Raw genomic sequence first — 16,614 nt, 5'->3', positions numbered from 1 at the left:
AGGACGTCCAAATAAAAGTTCGCCAGGCGACTTGCCCAGTGTTCCATGTGGTGTTGCACGGTAGTTCCTGAGAAAAGCATACATAGCTTGTTTCCAGGATCGTCCTTCGGCATGAGCACAGCGTACCGCTTTCATGAGAGGTTGCATGAATCTCTCAACTTCTCCATTTGCTTGAGGATGTAGTGGCATCACACGGCGGTGTTTGAATCCAATATGCTCAGCAAAGTTGACAAAGTCTTGTCCATTGAATGGCGGTCCATTGTCCGTCTTGACAACTTCAGGAATGCCAAAGTTTGAAAAGATCTTGTCGAGTTTCGGGATGACGGCCTTTGCAGATGTGGAATTGATGATTTCTACTTCTGGATAACGTGAGTGATCATCAATGACTACCATCAAGTACTCTCCAGTTGGTAGTGGTCCGCAGAAGTCCATCGATACTTCCGCCCATGGTGCAGCAGGTAGTGGTGAAGGTTGTAGAGGTGTTGGTCTTGAAGTATCCACTGCAGCTTGGCAAGGGACACAGGCATCATGCATATCCTTTGCTTGACGATCAATGCCAGGAAACCACACCTTTTCTCGTAGCAGCTGTTTGGTCCTAACAAGACCTTGGTGTCCTTGATGTGCAAGCTTCAGAGCACGTTGTTGGAGAACAGCTGGAATAACGATACGAGTACCTCGCAGCACAGTGTCGCGTTGTTGCGTAGCACTTAATTCTGTCTGGATGCGTTCAAGTGCTTTGAATGCATCTTGGTAAACTCCTGAGGGTGGGATGCGTGGAAACTTTTTCTTAGTCAATGCATCCACTGTTGCTTGCAGAGTTGGGTCCTCTAGGGTTGCAGTACGTATTTCATCAAGAGTGAGAGCCTTAGGGACTGCATCACAGGTTACAGAGTGTACATATTCCTCTGCAACTTGCTGATGCTTGGTGATGGTGAAACTGTTGGCAGGATGTCGACTGATATAATCAGCGGGGTTGCCTGCACCCGGCTTGTATTTCACCGTAAAGTTGTATGGTTGCAGACGAAGAGCCCATCTCTCAACGCGAGCTGGTGGTTTGGACTTTGGATTATTGAAGATGGTCTCCAACGGTTTGTGGTCAGTGACTATCGTGGTGAAAGGCGCACCAAGCAGATACACATTGAAGTGTTCACAGCCCCATACAAGAGCAAGAGCTTCCTTCTCTGTCTGACTGTATCGTTGCTCAACATCTGTGAGAGAACGGCTTGCGTAGGCAATTACTACTCTGGAATCTGGTTGACCAGGTTTGTGTTGGGCTAACACAGCACCTAAACCAACAGGACTAGCATCTACTGTTAACTCAGTGTCCATTGATGGATCAAAATACGCAGCAGTCGCATTCTCTACTAGTGCATCTTTCACAGCATCAAATGCATTTTGCTCGATATCGCTCCAGTACCATGATGCATTTTTCTTCAGGAGCTCACGTAGAGGCTTCGTAATGGTAGCAAAATCTGGAATGAAGCGAGAACAGTAGTTTGCCATTCCCAGAAAACTATGTACTTCAGTGGACGTTGAAGGAGGTGCAGCATTCTTGATATCTGCAACTTTCTTAGGATCTGGAGACAGACCTTTGTCACTAAGTACATGTCCAAAGAATTCAATTTTATGTTGATTGAACTCACACTTTGCTCGGCTTAACGTCAGATTCTTTTCTCGTAAGCGTTGCAATGTTGCACGAAGAGCTTTGTCGTGTTCAGCTTGGGTACGGCCATAAACAATGATGTCATCAGACATTTTGTCAGCATTAGGTATGTCTTGCAATACCTGGCTGATGATGTGCTGGAATACCTCGGCAGCACTGTTAATACCAAAACTCAGGCGCTTGTACCTATACAGACCTCGATGTGTCGTAAACGTTTTGATGAAGCGACTCTCATCATCAAGTTCAAGCTGATGATAGCCCTTGTTTAAATCTAACTTGCTGAATACAGTTGCACCATTCAAGCGGTAGATCATATCATCTACAGTCGGTGTAGGATGGCGTTCACGCATTATTGCCTTGTTGGGAACACGCATGTCCACACAAATGCGTATCTCATCTGGATTCTTCGGCTTTGGTGGAGTGACAATTGGGCTTACCCATGGTGTTGGGCCTGTTACTAGTTCAATGATATCTAGGTCGATCAGCCTATCCAGTTCGGCATCGACTTTCTTGCGAGTATGGAATGGTTGTCGGCGATGTGGTTGGACAACTGGAATTACATCTGGGTTGATATGCAGATGTACTTTGCTATCAGTATAACAACCTATGGATTTAAATCGATCAGAAAATTCAGCAACAATACCATCAACATTGTTTGCAGATTCCACTGCTACAGCATTAGAAAGCTGAAGTAGCCCCAATTTGGTTGAAGTCTTGTAACTGAGTAAAGACTCCTTTGCATTCCTAACAACATGGAATGTAGTAATGAGCATTGCATTCTTTGACTTAATCTCTGCAGTGAAATTCCAATCACTGGCAAGGCTACCTTTGAAGCATAGGCAGTGGCTTTGCCATTATAGTTTTCAAGCTTTGGGAACTGTTTTTTAAATTTTTCATAGTGGCACTCAGCAATGGTGTCAATGTTTGATCCAGTGTCAATGAGAACTTTGAGACAAATACCAGCAATGTATACACATGTCTCTGGGTTGTTTGGAAGATCATTCCATTCTGTGATTGCTTGTACTCCATAAGTATAATCACATTCACTGTCATCTGAGACTGGTTGTAATGAAATGTTGTCTTGTACATTATTAACATTCTGGATATGAGGTGCAATATTGTGTTTACCACCTCGACCCCTATGACCTGATCCTCGTACAGTGCTTTTATTCATTGACTGTGGTTTCTTTAGTGCGGAACGACACATAGCACCAAAATGACCTAGTTTTCCACACACTCATAGCACTTCTTACCTTGAGCAGGACAAACATTATCTTGGTGTGGGTAGTCTCCTCCACAATTGTAACATTTATTGTTGACACCCTCTGATGTGGGTCGTTGTGACTGCTTGAGTCTTGTTCCATGACCCCAGTTGTGATGTGGTTCTCGGCTCAATTTACTGTTAGGTTTGGCATGATATCTTCTTTGATTTCAATGTCCTCCCTGAACCTTACATACCTCATCACTGTTAGTAACAGTGGCAGAACCGTTGTTGGCACTACACTCCATGACACGAGCATCACGTGCAGCATCTTCCATTCGACGAGCCATATCCAGTATCTTGGTAAGAGAACTTTCATCATCAACAAGTTCTAGAGCTCTTCGACGGAGACGTGTAGATGTGCATGTTTCAATTATTTGCTGTTTGATTTCTTTGTCAACATCAGCAAACTCACAATGGGCTGCTAAACCCTGCAGACGTGTGTGGTATTGATCCACAGTTTCATTAGAGAGTTGTTTTGCTCTCCTGAAATGCATAATTTCCATTGCAGTATTTTGCCTTGGTTTGAAATGTTCAGTTAATTTGGCTTTGGCAGTGTCATAATCTTTGGCACCACCAGTGTCTTTCAGTGTATCAAAGATGTCACAAACTCTATCACCTGCATAATGAAGTAGAAAGGCACGCTTTCTTTCAGCACTTTTGATGTCAGAAACTATCAACAAATTTTCAAACCTTTTAAGCCATTTGACCCACCTCTGTGACAGGTTTGTCTGGTCACAGTCAGGATCAAATGCAGGAAACTGAGGTATATTTGCCATTTTTACTGAATAAAAGTAAACTTATCCCTTAAAATGTTCCTCAGAATATTAAACACTTACTGCACTGTATAAGTTAGTTAAGAATTCACTGTAATTACTTTAATTTTGCAAAGCACACAAGCATTTTAATGCAAAAGTTCACAACAGTGCACAATATAGCAGCAACTGACTTCTTACCTAGCCCTTGTGTACATGTGTTGTTCCTACTCACAGCAGCAGCACAGCAGTTGGCACAGCAGTAGTTAGCAGTTGGTACAGCAGTTGGTTCAGTGTGATGAATTTTGTAGCACGAAGGGTCGTTTCGTAACCAAAACATCAGGTTTTGTACACATCAAAGCGTCGTTTCGTACACAACGTCGGCAGATTCCTCAGTACACAGTTTCTTCAGCACAGCTTGGGTAGCACACAGCATTGGTTAGCACACAGCATTGGTTAGCACACAGCATTGGTTAGCACACAGCATCGTTTAGCACACAGCATTGGTTAGCATACAGCATCGGGTATGGTGCTCACAGCACGATTTCCCCTTCCTCCTCTGGGCGAGACAGCATGCTCCTTCCTTGTTTTAAGTTGAACAAAATACCTGCGTTCCCAGTTCATCCTCGTCGCCAATGTGGTGTTTGTGTGTTACTGAGGAAGTCTTGATTGTGGGGTTGATATAAAGCCATTGCTTGGTTACTGACTTTAATACTTAATATGATTACTTGACTAGTAGCTACCAAGCTTGGCGGGCGTCCTGTATGCTCTATTGTTTACCTCCTCTCTCTGGCGTCTGCTCCGCCACACATAGAAAACGGATGGTACCATTTTCTGTGAACATGACACCATCGACACTCCAATAAAAATGTTTCCCCTTTAACACATAAACAAAAATAATCATACAATATGTTTGCCTCCAACCTCTATCTGTCCTCTACATACTGTGAGAGTGGACTCCCCCGTTGGGCAGGTCCATGCTCCACCTCGCCTGGTGGGTCTCGCACTGGGAGGGTCCTCCGCCGTCAGAGAGCCGGGCTCCCTCAGTTGCCTGTCAGCGCTCAGAGGAGATGGATGTCGCTCCGTGTTCCTCCCTCTCCACTCTCTTATTTCAGGCCTTCTGCCTTATTAAAACATGTCTAACTTATCAATAAACATTGCTACTGTCGCTGGGCACACGACTAACTACAAGGAATCACTATGAACTGGCGTATATCGTGCTTACCACAGATTATCTGGTCGAGGGCGCTCCTCCCTCTGACGAAGCCTGGTCAGGGCGATTCCACAGCCCACGAAAATGTCTCTGGGCGGCTTAATACTCTCCTCGTCGACCAGGACTTGAGACCACAACGTTCCCAGCTCGATTCTACAGCTGGCACATCTGCATACTTCTCTTCTCTTGGAGATATATGACTAGGGGTTCCTTTCTGACAGGAGCTCAACGGAGCGCCGCTTTCCCCCTGCGATGTCTGGCCTCAAGTGAGGTCAAAGCCCTCCAGAAGTGAGCCTCACGCCTCCAGCAAAATGTCCACATCTCCTAGCCAGTCATTTATCTGTTTTCTTCTTCACTGCTCATAATCTTAAATTGTTATCTAAATCCAACTAACTATTTTACATATGTGTTATCACCTCCATATTTCCTATACTTTCTAGTTAGGTCAGGCTTGCTGAATAACTCTCAAGGGGGGAGACTCCTTTCTCCTGTAGGCTGAGATCATAACACCTACCTAACCTAACCTATCTTTATAGGTTAGGTTAGGTTAGGTAGCCAAAAAAGTTAGGTTAGGTTAGGTAGTCGAAAAACAATTAATTCATGAAAACTTGGCTTATTAGGCAAATCGGGCCTTGCATATATATATATAAATGTATATGTATATATATACATATACATTTATAACCATCTACCAATTTTTAATCGTTCATTTCATCCATCCGTTAATCTATCCATCTATCCATCCATTTATCCTTTTACCCCATTTCCTCTCATCGGCGATCACCCAAACATTAGACAACTATATTTTTTATCAGCGAGAGAGAGTGAGAGAAAAAAAAAGATTGAGAGGAAAACACACAGCGAGACAGAGCCACACATAGACAGACACACACACACAGACACAGACATTCAGATACAAACACACAGAAACAGACACAGTAACAGAGAAATACACATAAACAAATAGATAAAGAAACCAAGGAGGGGAGACAGACACAGAAAGACAGTAGATGGATGGATAGATGGAAGGCGGTAATACAGGTGAGAGATAGTGTGAGGAGGGGTACATCAGAGACAAATGGTACGCTCACCTTCACGGATGGAGGAGTCGTCATCAGGGAGGGGCTCAGCCATCTTGACCACGTACACAACCTGGGAACGTACTTGTGTCTCCACTTTGCTCTTGGTACCGTCCTCGATCTTGACGTCCGGAGTCCACACCTCCTCCAGATCTTTAATCTTGTTGGCTCTGAAGTCCTTGTTAAGGTTGTTGAACTTGAGCCTCATGTCCCGCCACTTCAGCTCGAGGAAGACGTCAATGCTGATAGTGAAGGAGACTAAATTGAACTCTCTGACGGAAGTAATGTTGAGACTGAAGAGGATCGGAAGGGGCTTGGCCATTGTTGTCGGCGGAAGAAGCCCAGAGGAGTAGCCTGGAGGGACGAAGACGGTTTTGCAATTCATCTCATCACTTTGGTCCTCACAGTCAACAGTCATGTCACAGCGGCGGTTCTTGCTGATGCACAGACCATCGTCACAGGTGTACTCGTCGCTACGGCACGACGTCAACAGCAGCTCTTGCTGTTGAGTGAATGCAAGTCATTATCATTGAGAGATTACGTTATATAAGCTATCATTATGCCAAGACGTTGAAAGTCAGTGTGGTTAATACTAATGAACAAGGTGACTGCAATGTTATTATGAATTGCGCAATCATATATAAATTTCACTAAAACATTTCATGTTCCTACATGATTAACAATATTTAATGCACTCACACTTAACTTTATATCATGAAATAAACACGTCCTCAAATAGAAGTATATCGGCATCCTCTGAAGGTCTTCACTTTTTAACTACGCGCTGAGCCCCGACTGAACAACTGTTCTCAACCGGGTAAATTATTAACTGGCGGATGTGTTTCTGTGTGTATTTCCTTATGTCAGCCCGGTAGATAGGTCCCAAGTCTGTGGCCAGCCAGTGGCTAGAACCCAACATTGTGGCCAGCCAGTGGATAGAACCCAACTTTGTGGCCAGCCAGTGGATAGAACCCAACTTTGTGGCCAGCCAGTGGCTAGAACCCAACATTGTGGCCAGCCAGTGGATAGAACCCAACTTTGTGGCCAGCCAGTGGATAGAACCCAACTTTGTGGCCAGCCAGTGGATAGAACCCAACATTGTGGCCAGCCAGTGGATAGAACCCAACTTTGTGGCCAGCCAGTGCATAGAACCCAACTTTGTGGCCAGCCAGTGGATAGAACCCAACTTTGTGGCCAGCCAGTGCATAGAACCCAACTTTGTGGCCAGCCAGTGGCTAGAACCCAACTTTGTGGCTAGCCAGTGGATAGAACCCAACTTTGTGGCCAGACAATGGCTAGATCCCAACTTTGTGGCCAGTCAGTGGATAGTACCCAATTCTGTGGCCAGCCAGTAGATAGGTCCCAACTCTGTGGCCAGCCAGTGGCTAGTACCCAATTATGTGGCCAGCCAGTGGCTAGAACCCAATTCTGTGGCCACCCAGTGGCTAGTACCCAATTCTGTGGCCAGCCAGTAGATAGGTCCCAACTCTGTGGCCAGCCAGTTGCTAGTACCCAAGTATGTGGCCAGCCAGTGGCTAGAATTCAATTCTGTGGCCAGCCAGTGGCTAGAATTCAATTCTGTGGCCAGCCAGTAGATAGAACCCAACTTTGTGGCCAGCCAGTGGCTAGAACCTAACTTTGTGGCCAGCCAGTGGCTAGAACCTAACTTTGTGGCCAGCCAGTGGCTAGAACCTAACTTTGTGGCCAGCCAGTGGCTAGAACCTAACTTTGTGGCTAGCCAGTGGCTAGAACCCAACTTTGTGGCCAGACAATGGCTAGAACCCAACTTTGTGGCCAGTCAGTGGATAGTACCCAATTCTGTGGCCAGCCAGTAGATAGGTCCCAACTCTGTGGCCAGCCAGTGGCTAGTACCCAATTATGTGGCCTGCCAGTGGCTAGAACCCAATTCTGTGGCCACCCAGTGGCTAGTACCCAATTCTGTGGCCAGCCAGTGGCTAGAACCCAACTTTGTGGCCAGTCAGTGGATAGTACCCAATTCTGTGGCCAGCCAGTAGATAGGTCCCAACTCTGTGGCCAGCCAGTGGCTAGTACCCAATTATGTGGCCAGCCAGTGGCTAGAACCCAATTCTGTGGCCACCCAGTGGCTAGTACCCAATTCTGTGGCCAGCCAGTAGATAGGTCCCAACTCTGTGGCCAGCCAGTTGCTAGTACCCAAGTATGTGGCCAGCCAGTGGCTAGAATTCAATTCTGTGGCCAGCCAGTGGCTAGAATTCAATTCTGTGGCCAGCCAGTAGATAGAACCCAACTTTGTGGCCAGCCAGTGGCTAGAACCCAACTTTGTGGCCAGCCAGTGGCTAGAACCTAACTTTGTGGCAAGCCAGTGGCTAGAACCCAACTTTGTGGCCAGCCAGTGGCTAGAACCCAATTCTGTGACCAGCCAGTGGATAGAACCCAATTCTGTGGCCAGCCAGTAGATAGGTCCCAACTCTGTGGCCAGCCAGTTGCTAGTACCCAAGTATGTGGCCAGCCAGTGGCTAGAATTCAATTCTGTGGCCAGCCAGTAGATAGGTCCCAACTCTGTGACCAGCAGTGGATAGAACTCAACTCTGTGGCCAGTCAGTAGATAGGTCCTAACTCTGTGACCAGCCAATGGATAGAACCCAACTCTGTGGCCAGCCAGTAGATAGGTCCCAACTCTGTGACCAGCCAGTGGATAGAACTCAACTCTGTGGCCAGCTAGTGGATAGAACCCAACTCTGTGGCCAGCCAGTGGATAGAACCCAACTCTGTGGCCAGCCAGTAGATAGGTCCCAACTTTGTGGCCAGCCAGTGGATAGAACCCAACTCTGGTCAGCCAGTAGATAGGTCCCAACTCTGTAGCCAGTCAGTGGCTAGAACCCAACTTTGTGGCCAGCCAGTGGCTAGAACCCAACTTTGTGGCTAGCCAGTGGATAGAACCCAACTTTGTGGCCAGACAATGGCTAGATCCCAACTTTGTGGCCAGTCAGTGGATAGTACCCAATTCTGTGGCCAGCCAGTAGATAGGTCCCAACTCTGTGGCCAGCCAGTGGCTAGTACCCAATTATGTGGCCAGCCAGTGGCTAGAACCCAATTCTGTGGCCACCCAGTGGCTAGTACCCAATTCTGTGGCCAGCCAGTAGATAGGTCCCAACTCTGTGGCCAGCCAGTTGCTAGTACCCAAGTATGTGGCCAGCCAGTGGCTAGAATTCAATTCTGTGGCCAGCCAGTGGCTAGAATTCAATTCTGTGGCCAGCCAGTAGATAGAACCCAACTTTGTGGCCAGCCAGTGGCTAGAACCTAACTTTGTGGCCAGCCAGTGGCTAGAACCTAACTTTGTGGCTAGCCAGTGGCTAGAACCCAACTTTGTGGCCAGACAATGGCTAGAACCCAACTTTGTGGCCAGTCAGTGGATAGTACCCAATTCTGTGGCCAGCCAGTAGATAGGTCCCAACTCTGTGGCCAGCCAGTGGCTAGTACCCAATTATGTGGCCTGCCAGTGGCTAGAACCCAATTCTGTGGCCACCCAGTGGCTAGTACCCAATTCTGTGGCCAGCCAGTGGCTAGAACCCAACTTTGTGGCCAGTCAGTGGATAGTACCCAATTCTGTGGCCAGCCAGTAGATAGGTCCCAACTCTGTGGCCAGCCAGTGGCTAGTACCCAATTATGTGGCCAGCCAGTGGCTAGAACCCAATTCTGTGGCCACCCAGTGGCTAGTACCCAATTCTGTGGCCAGCCAGTAGATAGGTCCCAACTCTGTGGCCAGCCAGTTGCTAGTACCCAAGTATGTGGCCAGCCAGTGGCTAGAATTCAATTCTGTGGCCAGCCAGTGGCTAGAATTCAATTCTGTGGCCAGCCAGTAGATAGAACCCAACTTTGTGGCCAGCCAGTGGCTAGAACCCAACTTTGTGGCCAGCCAGTGGCTAGAACCTAACTTTGTGGCCAGCCAGTGGCTAGAACCCAACTTTGTGGCCAGCCAGTGGCTAGAACCCAATTCTGTGACCAGCCAGTGGATAGAACCCAATTCTGTGGCCAGCCAGTGGCTAGTACCCAATTATGTGGCCAGCCAGTGGCTAGTACCCAATTCTGTGACCAGCCAGTGGATAGAACCCAATTCTGTGGCCAGCCAGTGGCTAGAACCCAATTCTGTGGTCAGCCATTAGCTTCAGCCCAACTCTATGAACAGTGCCATGATTATAGATAGCCAGATCTAGGCTACCTCCAGTATGAGAGTTGTTCCCGTTCTTTGTCCACTATTTTGTGTTTATTCATTTGTGCCAGTTATCAGGCCCCTCATTTATCAGTGAGCCACTGTGACTAAATTAAGATCCTCCCGGACATAGGGCCACTCCTCAAACCTATCACAACTACAAGTGGGTGATGAACGCCCGGGCAGGAGCCCACCAAAATTATTCAGGGGTGGGGAAAAATAACAGAGGAGACACTCTCGGGCTGCTACTTCTTTTGATACTACATTGAATCAGATCATTTACTGGAGAATCACCCAGAATCGTACCAAATTGCAGAGGAGGGGCAGAGCGTCACTATGATGGGAACTCGGGCTCAGAAATTACCTGTTTCACTAGTACACACCTAAAACTGACCCAACAGTGACTTATACTTCTCTCCTGAACTCCGGTGTGCCTTTTAGGTTCTCTTAATTTTTGTTATCATTCTCCGGTCTGCAGGTCAAAAGTTTTGCCTCTCTACTAGAGCCCTAATAGGAGGAAGTGTAAACAAAGTTGACTAACAAACAATTATTACAAAACACAAGAAAGAAAAATATAATAATTAGATGGTACTTTGGACGGGGTCCCCAACTTGCCGCGCTTGTCATAGTCACAAACCTCCAGAGTTTAGTAAAGCATCAGCTCAAGAAATTATGGCATACATTAATATATATCAGTCAAGTCAATACAAAAGTAGTCATCAAATGTTATGCCATACCTTGGTCAATATCTATCAAGAACACACATAAATAATATCTAAATCACTTTACCACCAATAACCTGGGAGTTTAACTTCAGGTTACCACCAAATATCGGTGACTATAAATGTCACTATTGTTCCATATAATCTCAATTTACCAAAATGTTCATAACTAAACTAATGCTCTCTCTTCTTTATCGATTCGTTGGGCAGAAATCCCTTTACCATCAGGGTTAGCTAGGCTTCAACATATAAATCAATAAATACTCTTCCCTTCCCTTCATTGCATCAAGTACACCAACATATTTCTCTTACAAACAAACACAGACGACTAAACAATCCTATATATAGTGATTTGTAGATTAATCTCCCTTGCAGTCACACAGGCCTCTTCCTTGCCGACTCATCTTCTAGTAAACCATCAGCGAAATCAGTCATCGGTTTGTCCTCGAGTAGAGGTAAACCTCTAACACGGAGCTGCGCTACCATGCACGAAACTGCATCCGCCATGCATGACCCCTGCAAGTTTACTATAAAAAATAATCTCTTACCATAAACAAGTACAAAGTGATTAAAATAAAAAAAAATCCTACATCCCAAAGTCATCAGCTGGTCTACACCACGAAAAGTACTCCCCTCTCTTCGGAGAGTCCACACCAAAAATCTCCACGGGCCGTCGCCCACGACCAGTTGATCACCGAACACCACTGAGCAAGTATGTGTCACTCCCGTCTCCATCATGCTATTACATCTTATTTAACTTCTTTATATCTTCTCATTATCACTGCATGCATGACTAATTTGTACTTCTAAACATCAATACAGGATCACCAGGCACTGATCCTCTCTTCACTAGACAATTTATGGTATTTAAAGGGCTCTTGCCACAAAATTTGTAGGTGTGACGATTGGCCCCAGAGGCCCAATCAGCGCTAAGCATGACGATGATAACACCTCATGAACGTGCCAGGATGAGCCGGGTCGGCTCACTTTACACCCAGACTGCAAAGAAGGTACATGTCTCTTCCCCTGTCGCTCTACCATTGTCGGGGGGGCCTCGTCAATAGTTGCTAGTGAGTAGGGCTTCAAGGAGTTTACGCATCAGGAAGAGTGCCGAGCTAAGTGCACTAAGAGGGTGTCACTGTGGTTTCCAAAGAGTCGACAGATGCAGCCGCGACCAGTTGCTCTCATAAGGCTAGAGTGCAAGTTCACAAATGAACTTGCACTTGTAACCATAGGCTCAAGATGTAAAATAAAGACGGAGGTTCGGAGTAAGAAGACTCAAATGACTCGCCAATAGCCGAGTGTGTGCAACAACGGCTAGCAGGCAGACCCAGGAGCTACACACACACTGACGGTGTGGTCTACAAGTACCAGAAGATAAAGGCCAGTAGCGTTTTCAAGTGAACTGTAAGCAATAGTGAGGATACCTGTCACGGCCTCACGTAGCCAGCAACCAGGTTCTTTATTTCAAACACTGTATGGGGGCCTTAGTGCCTCTTCTTAGTCGATCCCACCCAAAGTCATTGGTAAGTTATCAAGAAATTACAATAATAATTAATCGTTAAAGGAAAAATGGGGTAAACAATACTAACCAGAACCTTCATCAAGTGTATTTCATAATTATTTTTACATTATTACTAGGGGGGGGGAGGGGGTGTCGGAATCGGTGCCTGGAATGAGGGTCACCACAACCACCGCCCGGGATCTTTGTTCCCACACACTCCGGTGCCACTGATCGCCCTGGGAGCCCTCCAGTCGAACCACAGGTGGAATTACTACTCGTGAACAGGCCTTGTACTCGTGGAAGAATGGAAGAAAACTCGGTTCTGACTTCATGTCGTTGCTACAGCAGCTTACAGCGCATTTTCCAAGTTTTGCCCACCGTAACAAAGGGTTACCGGTCACCCGTTACACACCTGTGTCACTCAACTGATTAGGTCGCCAGCTTGGTTTGAACTCTGCATCCCAACAATGCAGCTCAGTTTATATATTCAGTGTTACCAGACAATGGTATATTTCTAACGATCACAGTGTTATTCAGTGTTACCAGTCTAGTGTATGTTTCCAGCAATAATAGTGTTACTCAACATCACCAGTCAATAGTATATTTCCAATAATAATAATAGAGTGGTGCAAATATAGTATCATTTTCATATTATATATATATATATATATATATATATATATACATATATATATATATATATATATATATATAGGAATGAAAACTCACACCTCAGAAGTGACTCGAACCCATACTCTCAGGAGCAACGCAACTGGTAACTACAGGGCGCCTTAATCCACTTGACCATCACGGCCGTCAAAAGGAAGTGATAGCCGAGGCTATTTGAGCCACTTCCCCGACGGCAACTCAGATGGTAATCTTGGGCATAGCATTTCACCAAATCACCTCATTCTTTGGGGCACACGTGAGGAACACAAATTCGCATTTGTGTTCCTCACGTGTGCCCCAAAGAATGAGGTGATTTGGTGAAATGCTATGCCCAAGATTACCATCCGAGTTGCCGTCGGGGAAGTGGCTCAAATAGCCTCGGCTATCACTTCCTTTTGACGGCCGTGATGGTCAAGTGGATTAAGGCGCCCTGTAGTTACCAGTTGCGTTGCTCCTGGGAGTATGGGTTCGAGTCACTTCTGGGGTGTGAGTTTTCATTCGCATATAGTCCTGGGGACCATTCAGGCTTGTTCGCATATATATATATATATATATATATATATATATATATATATATATATATATATATATATATATATATATATATATATATATATATGTCGTACCTAATAGCCAGAACGCACTTCTCAGCCTACTATGCAAGGCCCAATTTGCCTAATAAACCAAGTTTTCCGGAATTAATATATTTTCTCTAATTATTTTCTTATCAAATGATAAAGCTGCCCATTTCATTACGTATGAGGTCAATTTTTTTTAATTGTTGTTAAAATTAACGTAGATATATGACCGAACCTTACCAACCCTACCTAACCTAACCTAACCTATCTTTATAGGTTAGGTTAGGTTAGGTAGCGGAAAAAGTTAGGTTAGGTTAGGTAGGTTAGGTAGTCGAAAAATAATTAATTCATGAACACTTGGCTTATTAGGCAAATCGGGCCTTGCAAAGTAGGCTGAGAAGTGCGTTCTGGCTACTAGGTACGACATTATATATATATATATATATATATATATATATATATATATATATATATATATATATATATATATATATGAATAGGAAAACCAGGGATATACTGAACATCTTGTATCAGAATCTTTACTTTAAAAAACATAACGTTTCGAATACTTCTCGTATTCATCATCAGATCTAAAAGAAAAAACAGAAATCACAATCAAATAGCTGGTAAACAAAGAACTCATACTGAATATAATTGCCTATCAAAGAAAGGAAAATGCTTAAAAAACAAAACACTTAAGCGCACTTAAAGTGATCAATACAAATAAAACTTATTAACTGTCACATATATTAAAACTAATTTAAAATCCATTAAACTATAAGATAAAATTTATAACTACTAAAACAAACCATTCCATTAAACTTACGTGAAGTGATCAGAAGTGAAACTTTATACCTAACACATAGATACTAAACACTATAACAAATATTTATATAATGACTACAAATCTACAAAAAATGTATGAAAAATACAAAAAGAATAAACGACAATTATAAAGTACTAACCAAAATCTTATAAAAAACTCAAATATTAAATAAAATTAAATACCAAAAAATGTATTGTATATCCTAAATAAAAGATTATATTAATGTACAATGTTAAGACTTGAAATAAGTAAGAAAGGGCAAAGACATGGTAAACTAAACAAAATTAAACTACCAAAATAAACTAAAAATCAAATTACAGGACCTACTGTGCACTATACAGTGTACAATTGAACAGCTGAGAGGTTGCTATTTAACAGAGGCCGCAGCTCCTTTATATATAAGGATTCCATTACTCTCAAATCTGACTGGCCATTCATAAAAGTGTCCAGAATTTTAAAATCAGATTCCAGCAGAGAATGATCAAACTCATAACAATGGTTTCTAATCTCCGAAAAAGCTGGTTTAGACAATGGTAATCCAGTCCTAAAAGATAATCCCCGGTGCTCAAGTATCCTAATCTTAAAGTTCCGAATGGAACTCCCGACATATCCAGCATTACAGCTGGAACAATTATACATATATACGACATTTGAGCACAAGGAGGTAGGCACTTTATCTTTAAATTTAAAATAAGAGCCAATGGTATTTGTGTTGACAAAAATAAATCTAAAGTCTACTTGAGGATAACACGGCTGCAACAGTCTCCTCAAACGACTCCTTACAGAAAAGCTAATACTGCCATAAAATGATAATTTAATATTTTTATTTTGGATTTTAAATTAGTTTTAATATATGTGACAGTTAATAAGTTTTATTTGTATTGATCACTTTAAGTGCGCTTAAGTGTTTTGTTTTTTAAGCATTTTCCTTTCTTTGATAGGCAATTATATTCAATATGAGTTCTTTGTTTACCAGCTATTTGATTGTGATTTCTGTTTTTTCTTTTAGATCTGATGATGAATACGAGAAGTATTCGAAACGTTATGTTTTTTAAAGTTAAGATTCTGATGCAAGATGTTCAGTATATCCCTGGTTTTCCTATTCATCTTAAAATTAAGATTCCCGAAGGGAACATCGATCATAAATAAATATATATATATATAAATTAGTTTTTTTCTAAGGTGTGGTCTAAGGTGGTGTTTTCTAAGGTGTTTTCTAAGGTGTTTCTAAGGTCTTCTTAAGGTGTGCACCAACTTTTGGCAACCCACTTCTAAATCAATATGATGAGCTCCTCAGGTCAATATTCAGGAAGGCGGTCAACCTAGATTTAGATGACAGTCAGTGGGACCAAGCAACACTACCAGTGAGATTTGGAGGGATAGGCATACGAAAGGCAACTGAGGTAGCACTTCCAGCATTCTTATCCTCATGTACAGCAGCCAACGAATTGGTAGGGCAGATCCTACCAGAGCGTATGAGAGAGACAGCGGGAACTCATGATCAAACGTTCATCGAAGCAGCCAGACAATGGGACACCATTGCACACCCACAACCCCGACCACAAGTCCCAAAAGACCACAAGCAGGCCCACTGGGATAGCCCCATAATGGAAAAGACTGTCACAGCAATGATTGACAACGCTGATGCTGAAAACAAAGCCCGCCTCCTAGCGGTAACAGCACCCCACGCCCGGGATTTTTTATTTGCTGTGCCCAATGCAGCCCTGGGAACTCGCCTCAGTCATGACGCTCTCCGCATTGGAGTTGCCCTTCGCCTTGCCGCCCCCATCCTCACCGAACATAGGTGCATCTGCGGAACTGCGATGGCAGACCAATATTGTCGTCATGGTCTGGTATGTCGTAAATCACAGGGTAAAATTGCAAGACATGAAGAAGTCAACGACATCATCAAGAGGAGCCTCGCCACAGCCCGCTGCCGGCACAAAGAGAACCACACTTATCCAGACCTAACGACCCTCAGAAGCGCCCTGATGGGGTCACCTTGCTACCTTGGAAGGATGGTAAGCAAGTGGTATGGGACTACACGTGCGCTGCCACACTGGCCAGTACCTACCTCCACTACAGCACACGTGAAAGCGGTGGTGCTGCTTCTTTCAGGGAATCGCAGAAAATTATTAAATACAGAGGTCTAGCA

The 16,614-nt window shown here is 44.2% G+C and overlaps 1 protein-coding gene across 1 annotated transcript in view; it reads right to left on the bottom strand.

Annotated features, from left to right (window-relative positions):
* Nucleotides 1-16,614, bottom strand: part of LOC123756213 (uncharacterized) — a 197,747-nt gene that overhangs the window by 9,941 nt on the left and 171,192 nt on the right. The window contains exon 5 of the mRNA XM_069336657.1: nucleotides 5,984-6,467. Coding sequence (XP_069192758.1) covers nucleotides 5,984-6,467 — 484 coding nt within the window. The remainder of the gene's footprint in view (nucleotides 1-5,983; nucleotides 6,468-16,614) is intronic.

This window comes from Procambarus clarkii, chromosome 36 (assembly GCF_040958095.1).
Source record: "Procambarus clarkii isolate CNS0578487 chromosome 36, FALCON_Pclarkii_2.0, whole genome shotgun sequence".
NCBI lineage: Eukaryota > Metazoa > Arthropoda > Malacostraca > Decapoda > Cambaridae > Procambarus > Procambarus clarkii.
The sequence above is the reverse complement of the archived record's forward strand: the minus strand, read 5'-3'. Positions and strand labels throughout refer to the sequence as shown.